The sequence below is a fragment of the Amaranthus tricolor genome, chromosome 1 (genome assembly GCF_026212465.1).
Source record: "Amaranthus tricolor cultivar Red isolate AtriRed21 chromosome 1, ASM2621246v1, whole genome shotgun sequence".
Taxonomy (NCBI): Eukaryota; Viridiplantae; Streptophyta; class Magnoliopsida; order Caryophyllales; family Amaranthaceae; genus Amaranthus; species Amaranthus tricolor.
This window is the reverse complement of record NC_080047.1, coordinates 10,213,510-10,237,371: the sequence shown is the minus strand read 5'-3', so window position 1 is coordinate 10,237,371 and position 23,862 is coordinate 10,213,510. Positions and strand designations below refer to the sequence as shown.

General features: G+C 27.3%; 1 protein-coding gene across 1 annotated transcript; it reads left to right on the top strand.

The window, feature by feature from the left end:
• The first annotated feature begins 10,114 nt into the window (after window positions 1–10,114).
• LOC130825187 (protein IRX15-LIKE-like) lies at window positions 10,115–12,041 on the top strand. The gene has a single exon (XM_057690295.1). The coding sequence runs from the start codon at window positions 10,345–10,347 to the stop codon at window positions 11,257–11,259; it is 915 nt and encodes a 304-aa protein (XP_057546278.1). The 5' UTR covers window positions 10,115–10,344; the 3' UTR covers window positions 11,260–12,041.
• Window positions 12,042–23,862: the final 11,821 nt, after the last annotated feature.

Below are 23,862 nucleotides of genomic sequence, written 5' to 3'. Positions count from 1 at the left end.
CTCTCTTTAATTCTTCATAATAATTTGGTTCGTGTTTGTGTTATTTAGGGTTCGATTTTTTCGAATTTGTTGGGGTTTCATTTTTACTAAACTGGTAATTTGCATCTTGTTTTTTATTTCATTTTTCTATTTCATTTTTATCGATTTTTTCGATTTTTCAATTTGTGTTATGTTTACTCCATTTTTCTTTATGTTTTGCAAGATTCATATTTTCTGTTTCATTTTCTGGGCTTGTTGCTTCATCGATTTTTATTTTACTGTAATCTTTGTGTAATCTGTGTTAATACTGTGTTGATTTTGATTTTGTTTCACTAAACTGGTAATATTTTCCGTTTTGATTTTGATTTTACTCCATTTTTCTTTATTTACTCCATTTTTTGGTTTTCTGACCCAATTTTGATTTTGAAGTGTAATTTACTGGTATATCAAAAACCCTAAAAATCTAAAACCTAAAAACTGCGGCGCCTTCCTCAAATCCTCTCCACTCTCCAGTCTCCTGCTTGCTGCTTCTCTGTGCGACTTCGGAGTGCGCCTTCTCCTTCCTTTTCTCTGTGGCGGCACCAAGGTAAGAATTATTGATTTATTTCTTTGTTTCCCATTTTTCTGATTTTTTTTATCGATTTTTTCTAATTTGGATTGTGTTCGATTTTTCTGATTTTTCTGATTTTTCAGTTCAATCTTCCTGATCTTCAATTCAAGCTTGTACTGTGTTCGATTTTCAACTCTGTTAATGGATGAAAGTATGTTATACTGTGTTCCATTAATGGATGAAGCTTGTAATGTTTTACAGTGTTAGCCATAAATTAGTTTTTATTTTGTAATTTTGTAATATTGTAATTTTTGGGTCAAATGGGTCAAATGACCTGAAATATATGGGTTCAATAACCTGAAAAAAAAAAGCAGGTTAAATGGGTCATTAGCAGGTTGACCTAGACATGCAACAGATCAGGTCGGGGTTTCAATTTTTGACCCATTTAATTAAATGGGTCAGGTTCAGGTCAAGGGTCTATTGACCCATTTATATATGACCCGAACCTGAAAACGACCCAACCCGACCTGTTTGACACCCCTAAATTCTCATATCTTATACTTAATGACATAGTTGTACTATCAATTATGAATAGTTTTCTTATGTGTATATTAATTTGTGCACTTTACAATGCTAATCAAATTACCTTTAGATATATTATGTATATTCTTATTTTAATTATGTATACCTTTAGAATGATAATCTAATTTTTGAAAATTTAAATTTTAAACTTTTATTTTGACCTTTAACTAATATGCATGCTCTTATTATTATTATTATTATTATTATTATTATTATTATTATTATTATTATTATTATTATTATTATTATTATTATATATCATGTATAAAAATCAATACAGAAAAGCTTTATCTTTTGTAATATATTCTAATAACTACATGTATGCCTATTAAAACTATTATTGTACACTTTAATTAGAATTATGTACTTATTTCATGATTACTAACATTGTATGTATGTTTTTTATTGTTCATTATGCCGAAATTGAAAATTCATCCACTCCACTTTTAATAAGTCTTAGTCCCATTCCATGTTATACTCCAAGAGGAAGCAAAGAATGGATACACCTATTTACAACTTATGTACCCCTAATGAAAAATATGTACCATATTTAAAAACTACAAATTGTTTTCTTTAAAATACACTTATTACTTTGTTTAGTTATATATATATATATATATATATATATATATATATATATATATATATATATATATATATATATATATATATATATATATATATATATATATATATATATATATATATTTATAAGAGTATATGTACAGTTATTAGTACTTTCTTTCTAATGCAAGTGAAAATAAAAAAGAGGTTGCAATATGTACGAGGGTATATTAATAATCAAAGATCCCTAAGAAAGAAGTTGTTTACAAATTGTTCTAGATTAAATATAAGTAATACAAAACAAGAAACATAAAAGTAGAATTACTAGAAAAACTAAACATTCAATGGAAAAAAGAAATACACATGAATTAAATATTATAAAATTATCAAAGAATAATGAAAAATATGGTGTACTGTTAATAGAAAATTATAAACTTTCTGAAATCATATTATGTACTCCTAAAGTTATTATATGCAGATGACCAATTCAAAACACCACAGGATGCAAACAGAACTAGAAATACAAAAACTAGAAAAAATATAAAACATCAATGAAAAAGAGAAGTACACATCAATTGAATATTATAAATAATTAAAGAATAATCAAAAAACATGGTGTGTTATTTATAGGAAATTATGTACACTCAAAATCATATTATGTATCCCTAAAGTTACTACATGTACGTGACCAATTCATAACACCGCACGAGGCATACAAAACTGAAAATACAAAAGTAGAAATACTAGAAAAAACATCAAATATTAAAATTAAAAAAGAAATGCACATGAATTTAATATTATAAAATAATCAAAGAATAATGAAAAAACCCATGGTGTAATATTAATAGAAAATTATGTACTACTGACATCATATTATGTACCCATTAAGTTACTATATATGTACATGACCAATCATAACACTGCACGAGGCATACAAAACTAGAAATACAAAAGTAGAAATACTAGAAAAAATAAACATCTAATGGAAAAAATAAATACATATGAATTAAATATTATAAAATAATTAAAGAATAATGAAAAATATGGTGTACTATTCACAGAAACTTATGTACTTCTGAAATGATATTGTATACCCCTAAAGTTACTATATATACATGATTAATTCATAACTCCGCTTGAGACATACAAAACTAGAAAAAATTAAGTATATCAATGAAAAAGAGAGTACACATCAATTGAATATTTTAAAATAATTAAAGAATAATTAAAGAATAATCAAAAAACATGGTGCACTATTTATAGGAAAATATGTACTCCCGAAATCATATTATGTACCCCTAAAAGTTATTATATGTATATGACCAATTCATAATACCGCACGAGACATACAAAACCAGAAATACAAAAGTAAAAATACTAGAAAAAAAAATCCAATGGGAAAAAGAAATACACATGAATTAGATATTACTCCTATAAATTAATTTAGAAATTTTTATAATATAGTGGTAAATTGAGAAATTTTTGTAATCTTTAAATAATTTAGAATCTATGTATATCATTTAATAAATAATTTTTAAAAATATCTATATGAAGAGTGTACAAGTTTCAAATATTGTATACATATCTACATTATCTATGTGGCACAAAAAAGTCTTGACAAGAAAAGACTTTGAATTAATAAATATCTATAATAATCAAGTTTTAGCCTGTACACACTTTATCAAATTTTACATCAAGTTTGCATACTTATTAATTTTGTTAATTATGTATACTTTATGTGTAGAACATTAATAATTATACTTAAGATAAATAATGCGGAAGTGTAAAACGTTAAAATGCTAAAAACCATTTAAACTAAAACCATTTAAAACTTAACTTAAAAATCTTGCAATTGAGAATATATAACATAAGGTGTGCTTAAATACGATAAAAAAAACATAAGTACAATATAGTCATCAAAGTCATCAAGTAAAATCAATGCAGCTAAGTTCTCGATAGAATAACTAAAGTTGCGGCCTTGATCGAAACCTGAGCTAAAATTTTCTGCAAAATACTGTCATCCATAATACGGATGACAGCCAATTGAATAGGTCAGCGATAAAGCCGAGTACAATTTCCTCAACAAGCTTATGATGCGATAGTTTAATCATGCTTATAAAATAATCATCAAGCACAATATAGAAGATTATTACTCATTATTAACCTTTATTAAACCATTAAGTTACATTCTCAATATTTGCGGAAGTTCATTACTGCTACTAAATACTTGGTAACCTTAGCTTATTCAATCAAGTTTGATTAAGCCTTAGAACTTTATTATCATAGCACATCACAAGATCACAACAATAATGTCAACTAATATATGTAAGGGTCTGGTTATGTGAGAATAGTAGTCCTAAACCCTAATGGTGGTGGAAGTCGTCACTCCTCTCAATATTGTTATGCTCGAGACTCCACAGGATGGCTTTTCTCGGATCCCCTATCTGACACCGCATTTTACATGCCAGCTAACACGGACGCCAGGATTTTACATGCCGGTCCATGGTTCAACGTTACCTTATTATCAGAGTCATACAATTAATATCATGCAATATCAAACAAGAGTCTAAATCGAAATAGTTTATATTCTTATAAGTCAAACTTCCACTGGTCAAAATTTTGACAATTCTACCATTTTAATTGAAACAAATTACTAGTATCTAATAAATTAATATCAATTAAATAATAAATTTTCATAGCTATAATAAGATTCCTGAGGCTAAACTAAGTCATAATTATGTCATAAATAATCATAAAAGTCAAGGGTAATATTTCTAAGTACTTAATAACGTATTTTATCAAATAACCAAGTAAAATAGTAAAACGGATCTATCATAACTATGAAAATAATCCGACAAGTTATTAATGGTCCAAAATCTAAATGAAATGAGTTTTTAAAAAAACAATGCTAAGCATTTCAACAAATTAGTTTGACCATTTTACCGATAAACCGATTAATAATTCTTTATATTTACTTGAGTCCAAAATAAAAATTTTATCAAAACACCAAGATGATATGGAATCATTTTAAAGAGATAAGTTTATTTAACAAATAAAAATCATGATTATTATTTTAAATAATTAATACAATCATTTTAGCCATAAATCGATACATATAAAAAATTAAAGTCCATAGGGTCCACGACAATTTGCCCAAGGGTCATCATGAAATGCAGCATGTTATAAGAGTATGCCAAAAAGTTATAAGTTAAGAAGAACCCATTTAATATTTATTTCTTATTTGACTTTTTTTTTTCAAATTTATTAATAAACTTTTAACTTATTTTAAACTTAAGTAATATATTTTCTTAGCTATTTCTAATGATTAAGAAAGTATTCAAGACCTCTTCCTATTAGAACAATATTTTTAAATGAAAATTCAGTTAAACGTTATTTTAATGAAGTAAAACTCAAGGAACATATCTAAAATGATATCCTAACTTTTATTTTTTATAAAATAAGTATAAAATACTCTTTTTAAAATTCCTAGTTCACATCAATTTTATCTACCAAGATTTTATCACAAAAACATTACCAGATATTATTTTTAAGTGTTTTCTCAATGCAAAAGTTCATAAAGCTAAAACACATAAAACTTAAAATAATATTTCACATAAAAAAATTCATATCTATCTACATTATCATATTAATCAAAAATTTTCATATTTATAACTTTTTTAGAGTGTCCCAAAAGTATTATTGTTAGTACGAAAATATCACCAAACTGGATATGACTTTAATATAACCGTGAAAAGTTTAAATGATTGAAATAAAATCATGTTGATCATACTTTTTATATTATCAAGTAACCATAAATAAATATCACATAACGAGAGAGTTAAGAAAATGTGTACCATATTCCTCCAAAGGTGATACTAAACCAAGTAAGAGAATAATAATAGGAAAATAAGAACTCAAAGAAATAAAATCCAAAAGAGAAAGTATTCAAGGCTCCAAGCTTCAAATAAGTAGACCTTAAATTACCCAAAAATAAAATGATATCCAAACTCTAAAAGATAATACTTGACTTTTCAAAAGTTGATGATTGTTGGCATAAGAAGTGATAAGATCAAACTCCATCTTCATTTGATTCTACAACTAATAAAAAGGGTATAAAGTTAGTAAGATGTTAATGAAATGAAGATATAAGAAAAAATGGTAGAAAGATTTGATGATGGGATACAAGTGATCTCATGGCTAAGGGGGTATTTATAATGGGTTTTGGGCTACTTTTTAGTTCATAAGATTGTATGAAAAAGAGTGTTAGAAGTATAGAAGGCTAACTTGTGTAAGTAATTTAGAGTGTGTAAGTAATTGTGTAAGAGTTAAAGTGTGTAAGTGAATGTGTTAGAGTTTGGAGTGTAGAAGGAGGTTAACTTGTGTAAAGAAATGGTAATAGCTTGTGTAAGTGATGAACATCATGGATTGATGTAGGAAAAACGTTACAATAAGAAAAAGGCATTTGAAATAGCTAAGCAGCCATGGGAGGCAAAGAACAGAAGCTTTGAAAAGAAGAATGAGAAAAGTTTATTATTTACAGTAAAATTGATTATTACAAAGAGTATAGTGTATATACATCAAGAAAACAAAAGAAAAGCTGAAGGACATTATGAAAACAAGTAGTATTACCACCAATACTCAGCAGCATTATGAAAACAAGTAGTATTAGCTGCATAAGCAAAATCGATTTCTTACAACTACACAGTTGCATTTTCGGATGAGCAACAAAGTCACAAAAGTATAAGCAAAGAATTCATGCCGATTTCAACATCATCTTACTTGCAGAAACTGAACAAAAACAATCATGAAACATAAAAGATAAAAATCGAACGTAAAAATATACATGAAACAAGAGGTATGAAAACCTAATTTGCGAAGAAGATAGTAATCGAACATAAAAGAAAAAAACGAACAAAAAAATCAAAAATAAAACTAAAATCAAATATAAAGATGAACATGAAACAAGAGGTATGAAAACCTAATTTGCAAAGAAGGTAGAAATCGAACAAAAAAATCGAAAATAAAACCAAAATCGAACATAGAAAGAACAAAATGATGCAAGAAACCTACAAATTTAGATGAATCGCAGTTTATAGCAGCAAGAGAGATTGAAGAACGAAATCGAACAAAGAAGAACGAAAAAAGCACACCATGAATTATTTTCGTGGATATGAGAGAGAAGCCAAGGGTAAGATGTAAGAGAGAGAAATAGGGGGAAAAAAGCAAATAAGAGACTAGAGCAGGAAGAAGCGCATGAAGCCAAAAATCGCGTGTCAATTAAAGCCGTCCACTCCATCCAACGGCTGAGATTAAATGTTTTTAGTTTCACCAAGATAATTGGTTTTTACCCCATATATATATATATATATATATATATATATATATATATATATATATATATATATATATATATATATATATATAACTTAATTGTGTGTGGGAATAATTACGTCAGCTATATTGAGCAAAATGACGAAGAGTGTAAGAAGTTATAGGATAGTAACTATTAGGGTCTACATAATCATTCTATCTAAATTATTCGTATTCGGTTCACAAACCAGATAATATACTCGATATTTGAAAACAAAATTATTTGAATCCGATTCGGTTTATTAAGGGATCGAGACCAGAATTAGAGTTTAGGTAAAATCGAATAATTGTTAATTAATTTACGCTTTTAAACATCTAATCATATTGCCGAAATAACTTGTTTTAAAAATATTGAAAAAAAATTCATTTAAAAAAGAAAGATAAGTGGGCTTAAATATTTGCGTGTACAAAAGCGCAAAATAAAAGATCAAATGTTTGCGTGTAAACCATACATCTACCTATCGAATTTATTCGAATTGAAATCGAAACACAATTTCCACTATTGTAAAAACGAATATCTGAATTTGATATGATCTGATATTCAATTTAAACGCCAATAATATCCATCACAATATAGAAAATGGTTTCTAAGATTAATAATTTTTCTATATACTACTAAGTCCTAATTAATTGCTTTCATCAATACATACATCCAAAATATAGGATCAAAATTTTAAATACTCTAAAATCTTTAATCACTTTACTTCATTATAAGAGGATTTTGTACCATTATAAATTCAAACAAATATTTAAAATTGGCAAAATTTAATAATGCAATACACAAAAGGTCTCATTTCATTTTTGCAATATAACAAAATTAAATAAACCCACAAATAGTCTTTATAATCAATATTTAGCAAAATAAGATAGTGCTTGCCGAGGCTTTTACAAAAACTTTTACAATAGAAAGCTAAAATTTGATCAAACACTGTGCTTCTAGCTAAGAAGTTGAAACAATTTAAAAAAAAAGCTAAAAACAACTCTATAAGGGTGAAGAGGAGAAGCTACAAATTGTAACTTCTCCTCTAACTTCTCAAAGAGCTCTATACTTTTCTTCCCATATCTTCCTTCAAAATTCAAATTTTCTATTTCATTGTATAATTATTCATTTGTCATCACAACCAACATCTAGTGGTGCTCACCGGTCGAAACTCGGACCGGACCGCCCGGAACCGGTTAGACCGAAACATCAAAATTTTGAATATGCTAAGACCGGAGACTGAATCGGTTCCATCTGGTCCGATCCAGGTCTAATCCGGTTTCCTACCAAAAATAGTTTTTAAATAGTTTTTGATACCGGTTTAGACCGGTTAGACCGGAAATAGTTTTTGATACCAAAAATAAATTAAGAAATGGAAGATTTTAAAATAATTTAGCAAATTAATTATATTTAAAATATTTGAGTTAAAAAATTATTTTGTGTTAGAAATAAAAAATATAAAGCCTTTTAAATAAGTATATACATAAAAATCGTAAATATTATTCCCCTTTAAAATTACTTTTATATACATCCGGTCTAATCCGGTCAAACCCGGATTTTTTTGGGTTTAGACCGGACCAGACCGGAAACCCAGAATGAAAAATAATTAAGACCCGGAGCCCGAACCGAATGCAACCGGTCCGGTCCGATTTAGGTCCGGTCTCAACAGGTTTCTATCCGGTCTTATTTTGCACACCCATGCCAACATCCCAATTATTTTAAGTAATTCTATGGTTATTGAATATTATGCGATCAAAATTTCATATATGTTTTATCTTTAAATTTATTAACACATTTAAATATATTTTTCTATATAGTAAATTGTCAAATTTGAGATTTATTTTTATTTTCTATTACTTTAGCGTATTTGAATTTTTTTTTTCTAACACTACAGTGATTATTTTTTAGTGTATTCTATATATTTTTGGGTGTTTCTCTTAAGATCGATGCTTTGTGACTTAACTCAACTATTTTTTAATGTATGCTATATGTTTTTCCATGATATAATAATACTAACTTTAAGTAAACATGGAAAAAATAATGTCAAACACATAAATTATTTTTGTTTTCCAAAAACTCTTTTTAAAAATATAAGGTCAGACACATCTGTTTCTAGAAAGTATTTCACTAAGAAAACAGTTTCTATAAAATCATTTTTTTTTAAAAGAAAAGTTGATTTCCAAAAGCTAGATATTTCTATATACAAATTTCTTTCAAATCAATAATACCTAAAATCAACTTAATTACTTGTTGGCAACTTCCACAAGCTACAACTACTATTTAAGTAGTACTTCAACTCAATTCTTGATGTTTTACCCAAACACAACAAAAATCTTCTCCCCATGTCTCATAAAAATCAATGCACGAAGAAACGACGTCGCATTACTCGCATTCATTAAAGTAATTGGCTTCTCCCCACGACTACCCCTTTTAAACCATGGTCCCATCTCTTAACCAGTAACAACTCCACTTCTCCCAAATGGCCAGATCCCACTCCATTACCACCATAAAACAAATAGACTACAATTTTTTTTAATATTTAAATTAGCAATATTGTTTAGAACTTAAGTTTGTTAGATGTATGTCACAAACTGTTACAGACATAACTCGTCTTGAAGTAAACTATTTAGAAACCAACCCAACTAAAATTTTAGACTAATAATTGAGGTTCTAAAATATGTTATAAAAATATATTCTAACACGTCATTTTAGATCTTTGGTTTAGAATTGTGGATGCAACACATATCCTTCTTGTACCTAGCACTAAATATTTCACTTGAAATGTGAGATGGTTAAAATTTGAATCGTAATCTCTTATCACGTTGGTTTCTGACACTATTTTAAAGAAATAACGCAACCAAAAACTTAATATGATGATTGAAACCCCAAAAATATGTTATAGAAGTATAATCAAACAAAAACACCCGAATAAACTACAACTATAAATTTAATTCTCATCTATCTATTTCTCCGATCATACTCTAATACTCTATAATAAAATAAACAATTAAAAATGAGCTCCATTAATTTGCATTTAAGTCCTTAGAATTAAAAGTCACAACCCCATATTCTCCCCCACCTTCCAACACCTTATACATTTCAATTCTCCTCTTCGGCCCCTCCCACCAAAATCTCCTCCGTAATTCCTCTCCTTCCTCCCCATTTCTTCCCTTCCATCAAAACCACTAAAAATTCCCAACTCAAAATACTTTTTTTTTCAAATAAAAAATAAAACCCCTTTAAAAAAACATTTTATTCCACCCTTTATTTATACTCCTACTCCTCCACAACCCCTCTAAAAAACTCCCAATCCCTCAAAATGAAATCCACCCCAAAACTCATCGTTTTTCACCCATCAATTTACAAACAATCCTCAACACAACCATCCTCCTCCCTTTCCCACCGACTATTACTCTTCGCATTTTTTTCTCTCTTCACATTCACATTCTTCGTCACCGTCTTCAAATCCACCCCGTCACCAGTTCCTCCACCGTCCACTACCGAAAACCATCCTTCCTCCGCCGTCAACGCCGCCTTACTCCATTACGCTGCCGTTTCAAACGCTACTGATAAAATGACTTCCACCGAACTCTCCTTAATCGCATCGGCTCTCACCCGTTGTCATCTTCCTTCGCGTTGCAACTTCCTCATCTTCGGTCTTACTCACGAAACCCTACTTTGGCGTGCGTTAAACCACGGTGGTCGCACCGTATTCCTTGACGAAAACGAATATTTTATCAAAAAATATGAAGAGAATTTTACCGATTTTGAAGGTTATGATGTTCAGTACACTACAGTTGTAGGGAAATCAAGTGAGTTGATTCAGTACGCTAGAGTGCAACGTAAGGGAGAATGTAGACCTGTTCAGAATCTCCTCTTTTCTGACTGTAAATTAGCGATTAATGATTTGCCGAATCATTTGTATGAAATCGAATGGGATGTTATTTTGATTGATGGACCGAGAGGATATTCGCCGAAGATGCCTGGAAGAATGGCTGCCATTTTTAGTGCTGCGGTTATGGCGAGAAGTAAAGGAGGAAAGAGAAAGGAAACGGAGATTTTTGTTCATGATTATGAACGAGATGTTGAGAAGAAATTTAGCGAAGAGTTTTTGTGTAAGGAGAATTTGGTTCAAGTTAAAGATTCTTTGGCTCATTTTGTTGTCAAAGATATGAAGGGAGGTGAGACTAATTTTGAATTTTGTAGAGGTAAAAATAAAATTAGTAGTAGTTAGATCTTTGAAGTTTTATATATTAGGATATAAATTACATAATAAATATTCTCAAATTTCAGCTGTTTTTCCAAAAATAATATTTTATATGGATCATTTATCAGTTTGTGGTTTTTTTGATTTTTTTTTTTTAAAAATTTGACCTCAAAATGATTTAAGCTTACATAAGGATCTATAGTCTAAATTAATCTTATTATCATCTTGCAACTTCTATTTGAATTTACTCAAAGAATATACACTTCCTCTATACCTTAAGATATATGGAAGTATTAATCATTTCGGTTATTCGAGACTGAAATCGAACCAAAAGAGTATTTAGGCTTAAAAATATGCAAGTAATGAAAGTATTAATTTTGGTTTATTTTAAAAGTGCTGTTAAATTTTTGATGCTTTATAAATGCTGAAATTTGGAATTATAAATGTGATTTAATTTCCTAATAATTGCACTATGATTTGAAAGTAAGAATCATAGTAAGTACATTTAGTGATAGAAATGTTTATAATTATGAGTGTATTTACAATTAGAAGTACTATTACTATTATTGTAAAGGAAAGTTTAGTGGGGTTAATTTTGTTGAAAAAAAAATCTCAAGTTATTTTCATAGTGGTAAAGAATTGAAAATGGCAATTCAATACTCAGTTCGGGTGGACCAAAATATGTGATCCATCGTTAGAATGTGTACTTTTTGCCTTTTTGGAATGGTGGTTCCGTGGTGGTAACAATTGAATTTTGGCTTTGCACCATATACTTTAATTTGCAAAGTTTGTCTTTTACCCTAATTTAATTTTTAATATATTTAATTATACATAATAAATAATAAAAATTTATATTAATAATCCTTGCATTTAGACAAATCAAATAAGATTTCATTTGTTTATGTTTTAGCTTAAAAATTAAAAATCAATTATAAATTAAAAATGATAAGCGAATAGTGTAAATATTGCTAATATAGTAATATTGCAAGTAATTTGGAATAAAGGAAGTCCTTGAGTAATGACTAGATAATCCTGTGCGATGTACACTTTTTTTCATTTTATTGTTTTTGATTATTTAAAAAAATAATTTAAAATTATTGTTTATTAATTTTCAATGAATTAATAATTGCATATTATAGCTAATTAATTATACTCATTGATACAAGATTTTCTTTGGAAAATCTTTACTTAATAATCATAGATACATACTAAATAGCAATGTTTCAAATCTACACAATACTTTTTAATTTTTGAAATATTATTAGATTTGTCTATCAAATTTTAATATACTTCTCCAAATTTTTCCTTGCACCTAAACTAATTTTACATTGCTCATCATTTATTAATATTTTATACATTGCGGCTATTATATGAAAAAATATAGTCATGTAGGATTTTGTTCTATTCGTCTCATTAAATATTTTAATAATATTAAATTTTTTAATTTTTAATTGTGTATAATTTTAGAAAATATTTAAATGCGTAAAAAGGTAGTTGAATGTAGGTAAGAAAAAACAGTACATATATATATATATATAATTTTGTATACATAGATATTAAGAGTTAAATTCCAAAAAGTAAAAAATAGAACCAAGATTATTAAATAGAGACAATAAATTTTAAAAAATTTTGCCCAGGTTCTGTTTTCAATGAATGTGATAACTGACTGATAAGGTTTGTTTTCAAGTGAGATTAATCCTTGAATTCTCAGCCTATGGGGGTTCAAAATACCCTTGAGAAGAAGGAATTCACACGTCAATGACAGTACCTCACAATTTACAAATTATTTTTTTACGGCGAAATACGTACCCCCCACCCGACAATTATTGCCATCTACAATTATCTGTTTCACCTTTGAGTTTGTAATTGAGACCATGAAATTGAAAAAAATTGAAATGTCTAACACCGATTGTGCTATACTTTGTTTTTATTTCGTGTTATAAGTTACTCTTACTATTTTATCTAATTGCACTATATTTATTATTTAAATTTATTTTATATATTACGGTCAATGTGTAAGAAAAAATATAGTTGAGGGAGATCTTATTTGAATTATTTGATCGCATATTTTTAAAATATTAACTTTTTATAATTTTTAAATATGCATAATGTAATATATAAATGATCAAAACAACACATTAGATAGCATAAAAAGTCAAGAAGCATATTTTTTTTAGTTATACCTATTAATCTATTATTCTTCTTTTATATTACATCTTTACTGAAATAATTGCAACTAATAATAATATGATTAGTAGAAAAATATTACTATTAATAATAAATATAATAAAAGAGATGACATATTCATCAATTAATTTAATTTATTTTTTCATTTCATTTACATATTTCTCTTAATCCCCATTTAAATTACTCTTTTTCCTCTATTGTCTATTATTATTCACTAGTTGTAACTTATAGTTATGAGATATAGAGAATGTAAAAATAGATGTTATGTATGTAAATTAGGTGTAATATTAGAAGTTGCTCCTATTTCTCAAGTTTTTTTATATTGCTATGTTTCTCACCAAGTATTTTAAGAGTAATAATCAAAAAATATAAAAATGGAAGTTAGGTTTGCTATTGTGAGTGGTGAGTTGTACAGTGAGTTAAAGATCTATGATTGAACCTTTATCTAAATTTAGCCAACCTAAAAACGTGCCTCCTATATTAATTAAATTTCAAAGTCACAAAACTTTAAAACTAAATATAAGAAACAAAATAAGAGAATTTTATTGAGAAAATATTAAAATAACTCCAACGATGACATGTATTTGAGTGTATATATAAACGAAAATTAAGGATAAATTAATAAAAAAACGAATAAAAGAGACTTCTTTGTTATTATTTTTTGCCAAAAATAAAAAAAATTATAAGTAATTTAAAACTGTTGAAGAAAAGTGTAGCAAGCATTATAAAATGGAAGAGTCACATCGTTATGTTGTTTATATTACATTTTAAATCATGCGAACTTTGTGTAATTGTTGAGACGATTAATTTATAATACGTTTCGTATTCAAATCTCATTTTTTTTTTTCTAGGAGGGTTTTTTCTTTGATTAATTTATTTAATGTTGGTTGGATTAATTTTGACTTTGTTCATTGTTTTAATTATTTATTTCTAATAAATTTTGTTAATCAAAATTGATTTACTCAATGGAACTTATTTAATTTTTAATTATTTATTTCTTTGACTAAACTAAAGTTATGTGAGTCACTAATAAAAACTTACCAACTTGTATAAATTTGTTTAATTCTAAGTTTGTTACCAAGTTTGAAGTTCCTATTAAAAAATGTGTCTTTTGGGTTTAATCAACCGTTTAGGTATCTCTATCACTAACACATGAGTTGGTTAGTTTACCTTAACACTTAGTCTTAAATTAAATATATTAAGTTGTTGTTAAGGAATATGACTGTAGAAGATATAAGATAAGATGATCAAATTATAATTAACACAAATAGTAGTTGTATAGTTGATGATGAATTTATCATATTTTTGTCAGATTGTTTATGTGGGTTTCTTGAGCACTAATATAACTTACTAAAATTATCATCATCTCGTTGGTTGGAGCCTACGTGTACTAGTACATGTATAAAACTTTTTTATATTCTTTCAAATTGTCAACGTTTGTCCTATGAGATTTGCTGTATTTTTTTAATATGACCTACACTTTTTTTTAAGAAATTTCTAATCATTAACCTCGATTTATAACTAACCATAAAATGATTAAAAAAAATAATTATAAAATAAATAAAATTAAACAAGGTAAATTAAAATCACAAAACTCACATCTTATCAAATCCTACCACATAAGAATAATTTGTTAACTTTACAAATCACCGTTATTTAGTAGGATCTCCCCTTGTTTGTGATTCTCATATTAATTAAATTATTTTTTCTTCTCATTCACATATTTATTTCACCATCGTATAAATTATCCACTTTATCGATTTTCTTAATTTACTTTATTTTGTCCACCAAAGCAAATGGCAGAGACAAATAAAGTAAGTAAATGAGTAAATGTATAAACACAATAGATCAGGTTAAATATTATAGTGTTAAAATATACGTTTAATATTACTTCATAACTTCAATTGAGTATGAAACGTACTGCGTGCCCACATTAAATTGGGTTGTCCGTTACATGCTCAGTTTGAATTGATTGACCTAAACATATAGAAGTACCTTGACTTTGGTTTACTTGAAGAGTAAGTAGTATCTTCATACGCAGACCCATCTTACAAAATTTGGGGGCTTTCCATCTGATGTATAGTAAATATATTTTTTGATTAATTTTTTTATTTATGGGAGTAAGAAAGGGCCTTATACGGTCGATCACATCGTACATCCTCAAAAACCTCCTGTTTATACGACAATATTAATATTAATTTTCTATAATTAAAAATTATGTAAAATTAGAAATATAAATAGTTTATACTTCTATATTATTTTAATAAAGGTGAAAAAGATTAATATGACCAATAAACTGAATAGGATGGGTGTGGATTTTAATTACTTCTTCCTTTTGTTTTTTACTTGCAACTCAAACCAGTTTTTGCATTATTTATCATTCAATGGTAATTTACATATTTTGATTATTATACAAGAAAAAAAATATATATTTAATTTTTGGGCCCTAGGTGAAAACTAAAATTTTTTTTTTTCTTCAACTATACATCATATAATTTCTCTTTTTTTCATCACACTAATGTCAAATAAATATACGAATTAAAGATCATAGTAATAAAATAATAAGTTATAAAAATATAATTAAAGAACTGATTTTTAATAATAAAAATTAACACAATTTTGACGCTTTTATAAACTGCGTTCTAGACAATTATACCTTAAAATTACCCTTTCAACTAAAAAAAACTACAGAAAACGTTAGTCATACTTTTAGCAGCTGCCTTGTCTCCTTGAGACTTCAGATACTCTTGAAATTCACACTTGGTAATTGGTATCAATAATGCCAACTCATGGGTAATGAGCACCCAGCTTTATTTTATCTAAATTATCTAATGCCCATATCTGATCATAAGCTTCTCAGTTTTGAAACATCAATTATGAGCTAGTCTACTTTCTATCAATAATTTTTAGAACAAATTATTTTAAAATGGAAATGGTATAAATAATTATAATTTTATAAAAGAGTAGATGAAATTTAGAATAAGAATTTATAGCTATTTATTTTCGAGTATAATAAATTTATTAATTTTAGAATATTGTCTAAAATTATCATGTCTCTTATTTTGATGGGTTAGTAATTTATAAAAATTTTTACAAATTAATAAACTAATTAAATTGATTCATTAAATTATGTACACTTTTTATTTGACACTAGGATAATGACATAGAATTATTGAAATGTTGTGAGATAAGCTATATAAATCCTTTTCTTATTTTATGCTAGTCATTAATCAATTTTAATTTATACTTTTTGTTCATATTATTTCCATAAACGTTATATCACAGTTGAAATATCCTCAAAACCTCTTTATCAAATCCAACGACTTCATTTCAATTTTTTCTTCCTAACAAAAATTTAACATAGACTAAAACAAAAAACAAATTAACTACTAATATAGCAATACAAATTAGTAAATTACATTAGCATAAGCCAATAATAATACAAATTATAAAAATTAGCATTAATTCTAACGTTGTTTGTTGTTATGGTCATGCTGCTGCCCTACTTAAAACTAAAGATTACCACTTGGATTAAAAAAAGCTTTGTCTACTATATCAAAAATGTGAAAGTAGAGGGTGAACATATTAAGAATATATAATATATCTTGAGGCTTAATAATAAGCTTAAGATTTTGGTTTAGTTGTTTTCTTAAAATGGTATCAGAGCTAGTGTGACAAAAGGTCATAAGTTCAAATCTCAACCACCTCACATTTAAAATGAAATATTTTGTGTCAGGTATGAGCAGGGTTTGTATTGTATCCACACTTTTAGCCCAAAGGACTCTCGTACGAAGAGACGGGTTTAAAGTATATAATATATCATGAAGTCTCAAATTTAAGTTTAAACTTTATATTGAATTGGTTCCTTACTTGAATTTTTAATTTTTTTTTTTTTTTTGATTTAAGTTACTCTAGTTAGAAGGAACCGAATCACGTGTCGAAAAGACATGCATGCTAGCTTCCCAATTCCCATGTAGTACTGCGTTAATTAAGGTACGTATGCTTCCAATTCTTCAGTCAAAAGTTCTACTTTTTAAATGAAGTATTTTGTAAAATAATCTCAATTTATGAAACTGTTTTAGTGAAATGTTCTAATAATCAAAAATATTGTCCAAAGTGCTGAAAATTGTGCTACACATCAATTTAATTGGTTCTATCATCTATGTCAATGTGTACGAAACCATTATTGATGATCACATATTTGTAACTTTTTGGCTCTTCAAATCTTTTAAAGGTTGATATCAAAAATACTTTCTACGTTTTAAAATATTGGCACTTGATTAGTGCATTATAAATGTAGAAATTTATAAAGTATAATAGCTGAAAAATTAACTTATACTTCCTCCGAATTTTAATAGTTACTATAGTTTCTGTAGTAATTACTGTTTATCAACTGATTTTATCTGGTATATATTTCTCCATATATAATGTAAAACATAGTTAAGTTGGATTTTCTTTGATTCATCTTAATGCATATTTTTACAATATTAACTTTTTAGAATTTTGAACCATATAAAAATGAAAATATAAAGATTAAATTCGTGCATTAAATAGCGTGAAAAACATAAGAGAAACAACTACTATTAAAAACTATAGGAAGTATGTTTCAACCAAAATCAGCTTGGTCAAACAACTTAAAACAATTATAAGGGAATTAATAATATCATACTATAAGTTCAAATTAATAGTGCACCAACAATCAAAGGAGAATTTTCGGAATGCCACCTTTTAATTAAATTCACAAAATTGTCCATCATCCCTAAATAATCTCCATTATATACTCTTCTTCTAAAACTCAGTATGTTTATTATTCAAACATCAACGTCGTTCAATTAAAAGCATAAGAACAACAAGTTAATCACGCAAACGACACATTCAAGTGATTAATGTAGTTAAGATCAATTAACTTATGCCTTGTGTGACATTAGTAAGCTTTTGGTTGAGTTGGTTCTTTGACATGGTATCAGAAACCAACGTGACAAAAGGTCACGGGTTCGAATCTCAACCACCCCTCATTTAAAGTGAAATATTTAACGCCTATGCACATCCACACTTCTAGCCCAATGGCCTCTCGTGTGAGGGGACGTGTTAGAGTATATAACATATTCTGGGACCTCAACCATTAGCTTAAGCTTTTGGTTGAGATGGTTCCTTGATACATACACACTACAACACATACTTTAAGTGGAATATATTTAGTATATATATTGGATTTAGTGACATTTATTAGGCTCTTTAGCAGCATAATAAAAATCATAAGTAATGTCACATTTATTTTAATGTCAATAAATACTATATCGCGAAAAGTTAATTTTGTTGCAGTGTGATTAAACAAATTGTAAATAAAAATTCAATTAAATAATGATTAATTGATTTTTTCTTAAACATTACTTATCAACTAATGTAAATATATTAAATATGTGATGATATGTAAAAAGAATTAGTGGTATGTTAGTTTCGTCTGATTGAAAAATATGATAGAGAATGCAAAAATAAATGTGTTTGTTAAAGCAATGTTGATGCAAGAAAAAGAAATAGTTAAAAATTATTAGAAAAAAACAAGCTAGTGGTATTTGCTGAGAGGCACTAATCATCATGTTGATCGTGAGTTTATTACAATAATAATTAAAAAAAATTATCCTAAATGATTCATATATTGTTTATTTACTGTGAATAAACTCTATTATTGAATATTTCTAAATAATTCAATCTTTATATATTTGACAATACTAATTTTTACAATTTAACCGGTCAGTGTATGTATCTACTAGCAATTACACTCACTTCTTTTTCCTTATGCCTCTTTAATTTGTTGGTCTAATCTATTTCTCATTCATTGTAGGTTGTACATTAGTCGGTTTAACTTTAGTAATAGGTGTTGTCAGCAAAACTTATACAAAGGTTAGATTATTTGAAAATTATCAATAATTGTGATTATTTACAACAGATGGACAATAAGTGAACTTATTAAAGACAATTTTTCCTAATACTTATTTATACTCCTATTAATTATACTTTTAAGTAATCACTATTCACTATCTAAGATAGTCATAATATATTATTATTATAAATTTATTTATTTTATAAATTACCACATATATTTTTTTAATTTCTTTTACATTTTCCTGATTTACAATTTCTAAGAACAACTTGTGATCTATTATGTTAGATCGTATAAAACAACATTTAAACATTAATAGTCAAAAATTCTATTAAGTTCTAAAAATAAATGACATAATAATGAAAATATTAATTATCAAACTTTATTATTAAACTTTCTCAAATTTAATCTCAATTGAAATGGGAAAAATCAAACATAAATGATAGAAAATATTTTAAAGTGGTGTTAGGAAAAATATAATTACAAATGCTCATTTAAGACTCAGTATAAGGCATTTTAGAATTAGGCTAAATAGTCCAATTAAAATTATACACAAATTTTTATGAGAGACGGTTTTTTTGTGAGACCATTTCTAATTGGACCAACCTATTATATGTTTTTTAAAATTTTATAAGTAGGTATTAAAAATTACGTAAATAAATATTTAAGATATTGAAAATAGACATTAAATATACGGTAAATAAGCATTAAGAATAATATAAGTAATTAAGAATACGGTAAATCTACTATCATAATCTTTATTCGATTGGATTCCCTTATACAAGAGTACTATAATTTGATTAGGTGGTGGAACTTGGAACTTGGAAGCATCAAAATTTTGAATTAGTTAAACAGAATATGCCAAGAGAGACTTTATTTGAGCCCTGACTCTTCACATATCATGATGATCTACTTAAATTCCATAAACATGTATTTCACGTTCTATAAACACCTATTGTATATAGAATAAGCACCTACTACAAATATCATATACACTTACTAAAACTATTATAAACACATACTTTATGAAATGTGAAGAAGCTGTTTACGGAAAAGATAAATAATTACTTTACGTACCATAAACACCTACTTCATAAAATTTAACACACTTACTATACATACCATAAACATCTACTTCTTATACAATAATTACTAACTTCCCATATATGATCACCTACTTCACATACATAATAACCTACTTGACATATTATAAACATGTACAAAAAGTGAGTTCGGTTTTTGACTTTTAAAATTTAAAAAGGTCGTCTGACGATCTCTCACAAGGATTATTATTTCTTTAATGATGAGAAAATTGAAATAAATATTGAAAAAGCCCACGAAATATAAGTGACAAGGACCCATGGCCCATGGCCCATATAAATTCGCATAACTAAAAGTGGGGTTTGAGTCAGACGAGGTTCATGTGAACGACGAAGCTTCTCCTTTAATCTACAGCGAATTGTGTATGAGTTCACTTTATTATGATACCAATTTATATAATTAATTTAATTTTTAATTAATTATTTTAAAATTATAAATAATTATTTTAAAATTATAAAAAATTATTATTTTAAAATTATAAATAATTAATATAAAATAAAATCAAATAAAAATTATCTCACTATAACAGTGTATTTGTGTTAATCTATACCCAAATTATGTATTGTAATGATGTGATACAAATAATTCTCCTATCTAATCTCACGTGCCCCACGTGATTAAAGCCGTACATGATGTCAAAACTTTGGCCACTCATCTGAATTAAAAAAAAAAAGGAAAGAAAAAGAAAAAGAAAAAGAGGGAAAAACTTGTGAAGAGTGTCGGTGAAAAAGTTAGTTTGATTTCATTCACTCTTATTGCTTGAATTTGGTTTATTGTACAATTAGACCATGTTCTTCCATGGTCCATTTATAAGACATGATAGTGATGTTTTGGTTTTGGTTTTAAAACAAAATATTAATATTAATGAAGTTAAAAATAGATCAAGATTTTATTAAATTCAATTTAAAGATAGTTCATGAAATGAATAAGCCTAATATTCTGGTTATACGTCAACAAATTTTATTATTTATCAGTTTCTAATACAAATTCAAACAATTATAAATGATTCTTATTTTCATGGATGACATTTCCTGCATGTATTGAAAGCCAAGTTTGAACTTGAAACATTCAAATAACAAAGGAGCTCAAATTACTAATTTGAACCAATTTACACTTGAGCAAACTCAATTGATCGATATATACAATCAAATAACAAATACGAGTTACTTGTTGGAAATATTTCACATGTGAGATAAGATTGCATATCGATAAAATAGTGGGTTGCTGATTTGTATATATATATTGAGTGAGCTAATCCTCCTACTACCATATGATTTTGGAAAACAATAAATCTTATCAAGTCTATGTGTAATTCAACGCTCTTGACTCGTAGATTTGTGGGTGTCTCGGCAAATGGTTGCTTCTTTTGAACAAACAAATAACACAATAAACATTTATAGTCGGACAATGCTACAAAACATTACTGTTTAAGTAAACATCACTAATGTCTAATATTATCACAATTAATAGCAAAGCAAAATGGCTTCTATCGTTCTACTATTGTGAATAATTATTTGGTTTTAACTCTGAAAAAACTTGCCATTAAAAGCATTTGTCACTTGTCAGCTACTCTTAAATTCTAATTTACGTTCGGTCAACATCTGAGCAACGCTAACTAACTAGTTACCTACTAAATTTTAGTTCGTCTTGTATGACAGGTTCGTATTATGAAACAAATTTATATAATTAAATAATTTTTCTATTAATCATTTTAAAATAGTAAATTATCAATCTAACGATCTATTTGGTAGATAATAATAAATGATGGTAATGGAAATGAAAAATTAGTGTAATTTTAGTTAAAAAATCTCTTGGCTACCTTGATGGTCATGCTTGTCCAACTTCAATCATCTCATTATCTTTATAAAATCTATTCCATTCCATTAGGAGAGATGATATTAGATGGTAATGGAAATTTGTAAACAAAAATACTTTTTTGTGATTAAATTTTTATTACCATGGGAATGACATGTAACTTTTAATGAAATTTTACACTATAAGTTATTCTCATTACTAACATTTAGTACCACTAACCAAAACGGACCGTAAGGTTATAAGTGATAACTTTAAAACTATAAAATACTATAAAACTGATCACTTTTAATTTATAAGTGATCACCGTAAGACAATGAATATACATTGAACCATCATTATTATACTCGGTGTATCCTGCTCATAGAAAATTATGATCAGGATCTGGGGAGGGAAGAACGACAGCAGTTCATACTCAAAGAAAAGAGTGCAATCAAAAAGTCCCTCAGCTCAAAAAAAATCTTCAAAAAGAGAAAAATCTACAACTTCCAACTCATCAAAAATGAGAACCAAAGTACATGTTCACACCATGACAAGTTGGCAACTAACTGTTTTTTGTACTAGGCATGAGATGGGTCCGGCCAGATCAACCACAAGTCCAGAATAACCTAGGCTATAGGATTTTATCAAATATCCAACTCACAATGAATAATGATTCATTTGAGCTACTACTTACAATTCCATTGTTCTCATTTAATTTGCTATAAAAAGTTTTCATGTTCAAGATAAAAATATAGTAGTTAATATAACAAGATAAAAGAGCAAACACAATTAATAGTTAAACACATTTTAGTGGAAATAAAAAGTGGATGAGATAGAGTAAGAGAAACGTATGTCGATGAAATTAAAAAAAAAAAGTAAAACTATTGCTAAAAAATAGAGTGCAAATTAAATAGGACTAACTCAAATAAAAATAGGTGTAAATTCATAGGATTGGAGAGTACTATTATGGACAATAAAACATAATACTCCATTCCCTTCCAACATTAATAACATCTCTTTTTTTTACGGTAATAGTAATATTTATCAATTAGTCTGAAATTATATTTTAGTTTTAAGCAATAAGTTATAACTAAAAGGATCTTATTTTGTTAGAGAGGCCTAATAGGAGCGGAAGCGAAGCCTAAAGTTGCCTAAGAAAGATCCTATGCAAGCAGTAAAATGATTTTAAGCGTAAAAAAACTAATACAAATACTAACATTAAGGGGAAATAAGAGCTTAAAGTTCAATATTAACTTAATGGAATTACATTAAGGGGAAATAATATGTGCAAAGAACAAAGCAATGAGGGACTAGAGAATTATACATGGTGAGAGAGTGATATGGAAGGCTCAAACTCTTGGCTTCACTCAAGTAAGATAATAGGAAATGCATTAAATATATATATATAGGACAAGCTAGGGCATGAAATGAAACCAACAACAACTGCAACATACATACGTAGAATGTTGTTGATGGCTTGTGCTCGTTTGAGCACCTTGGGTCAGAAGATCTTCTAATCATTTTGCTTGCTTCCACGCATGTTGTAAATCCTCACTTGATTCCATGGCATATTCAAACATTTGTTCCATGTACAAATTTTCCTTGTTCACCAAGGATATATTGGAATTCCTTACTTGTGACTTGCACACTAAAGATATGTATTTCAT

Bases quoted from the DNA above. Each gene is read 5' to 3' on its own strand.
- LOC130825187 (XM_057690295.1), top strand. From the start codon at position 10,345: ATGAAATCCACCCCAAAACTCATCGTTTTTCACCCATCAATTTACAAA.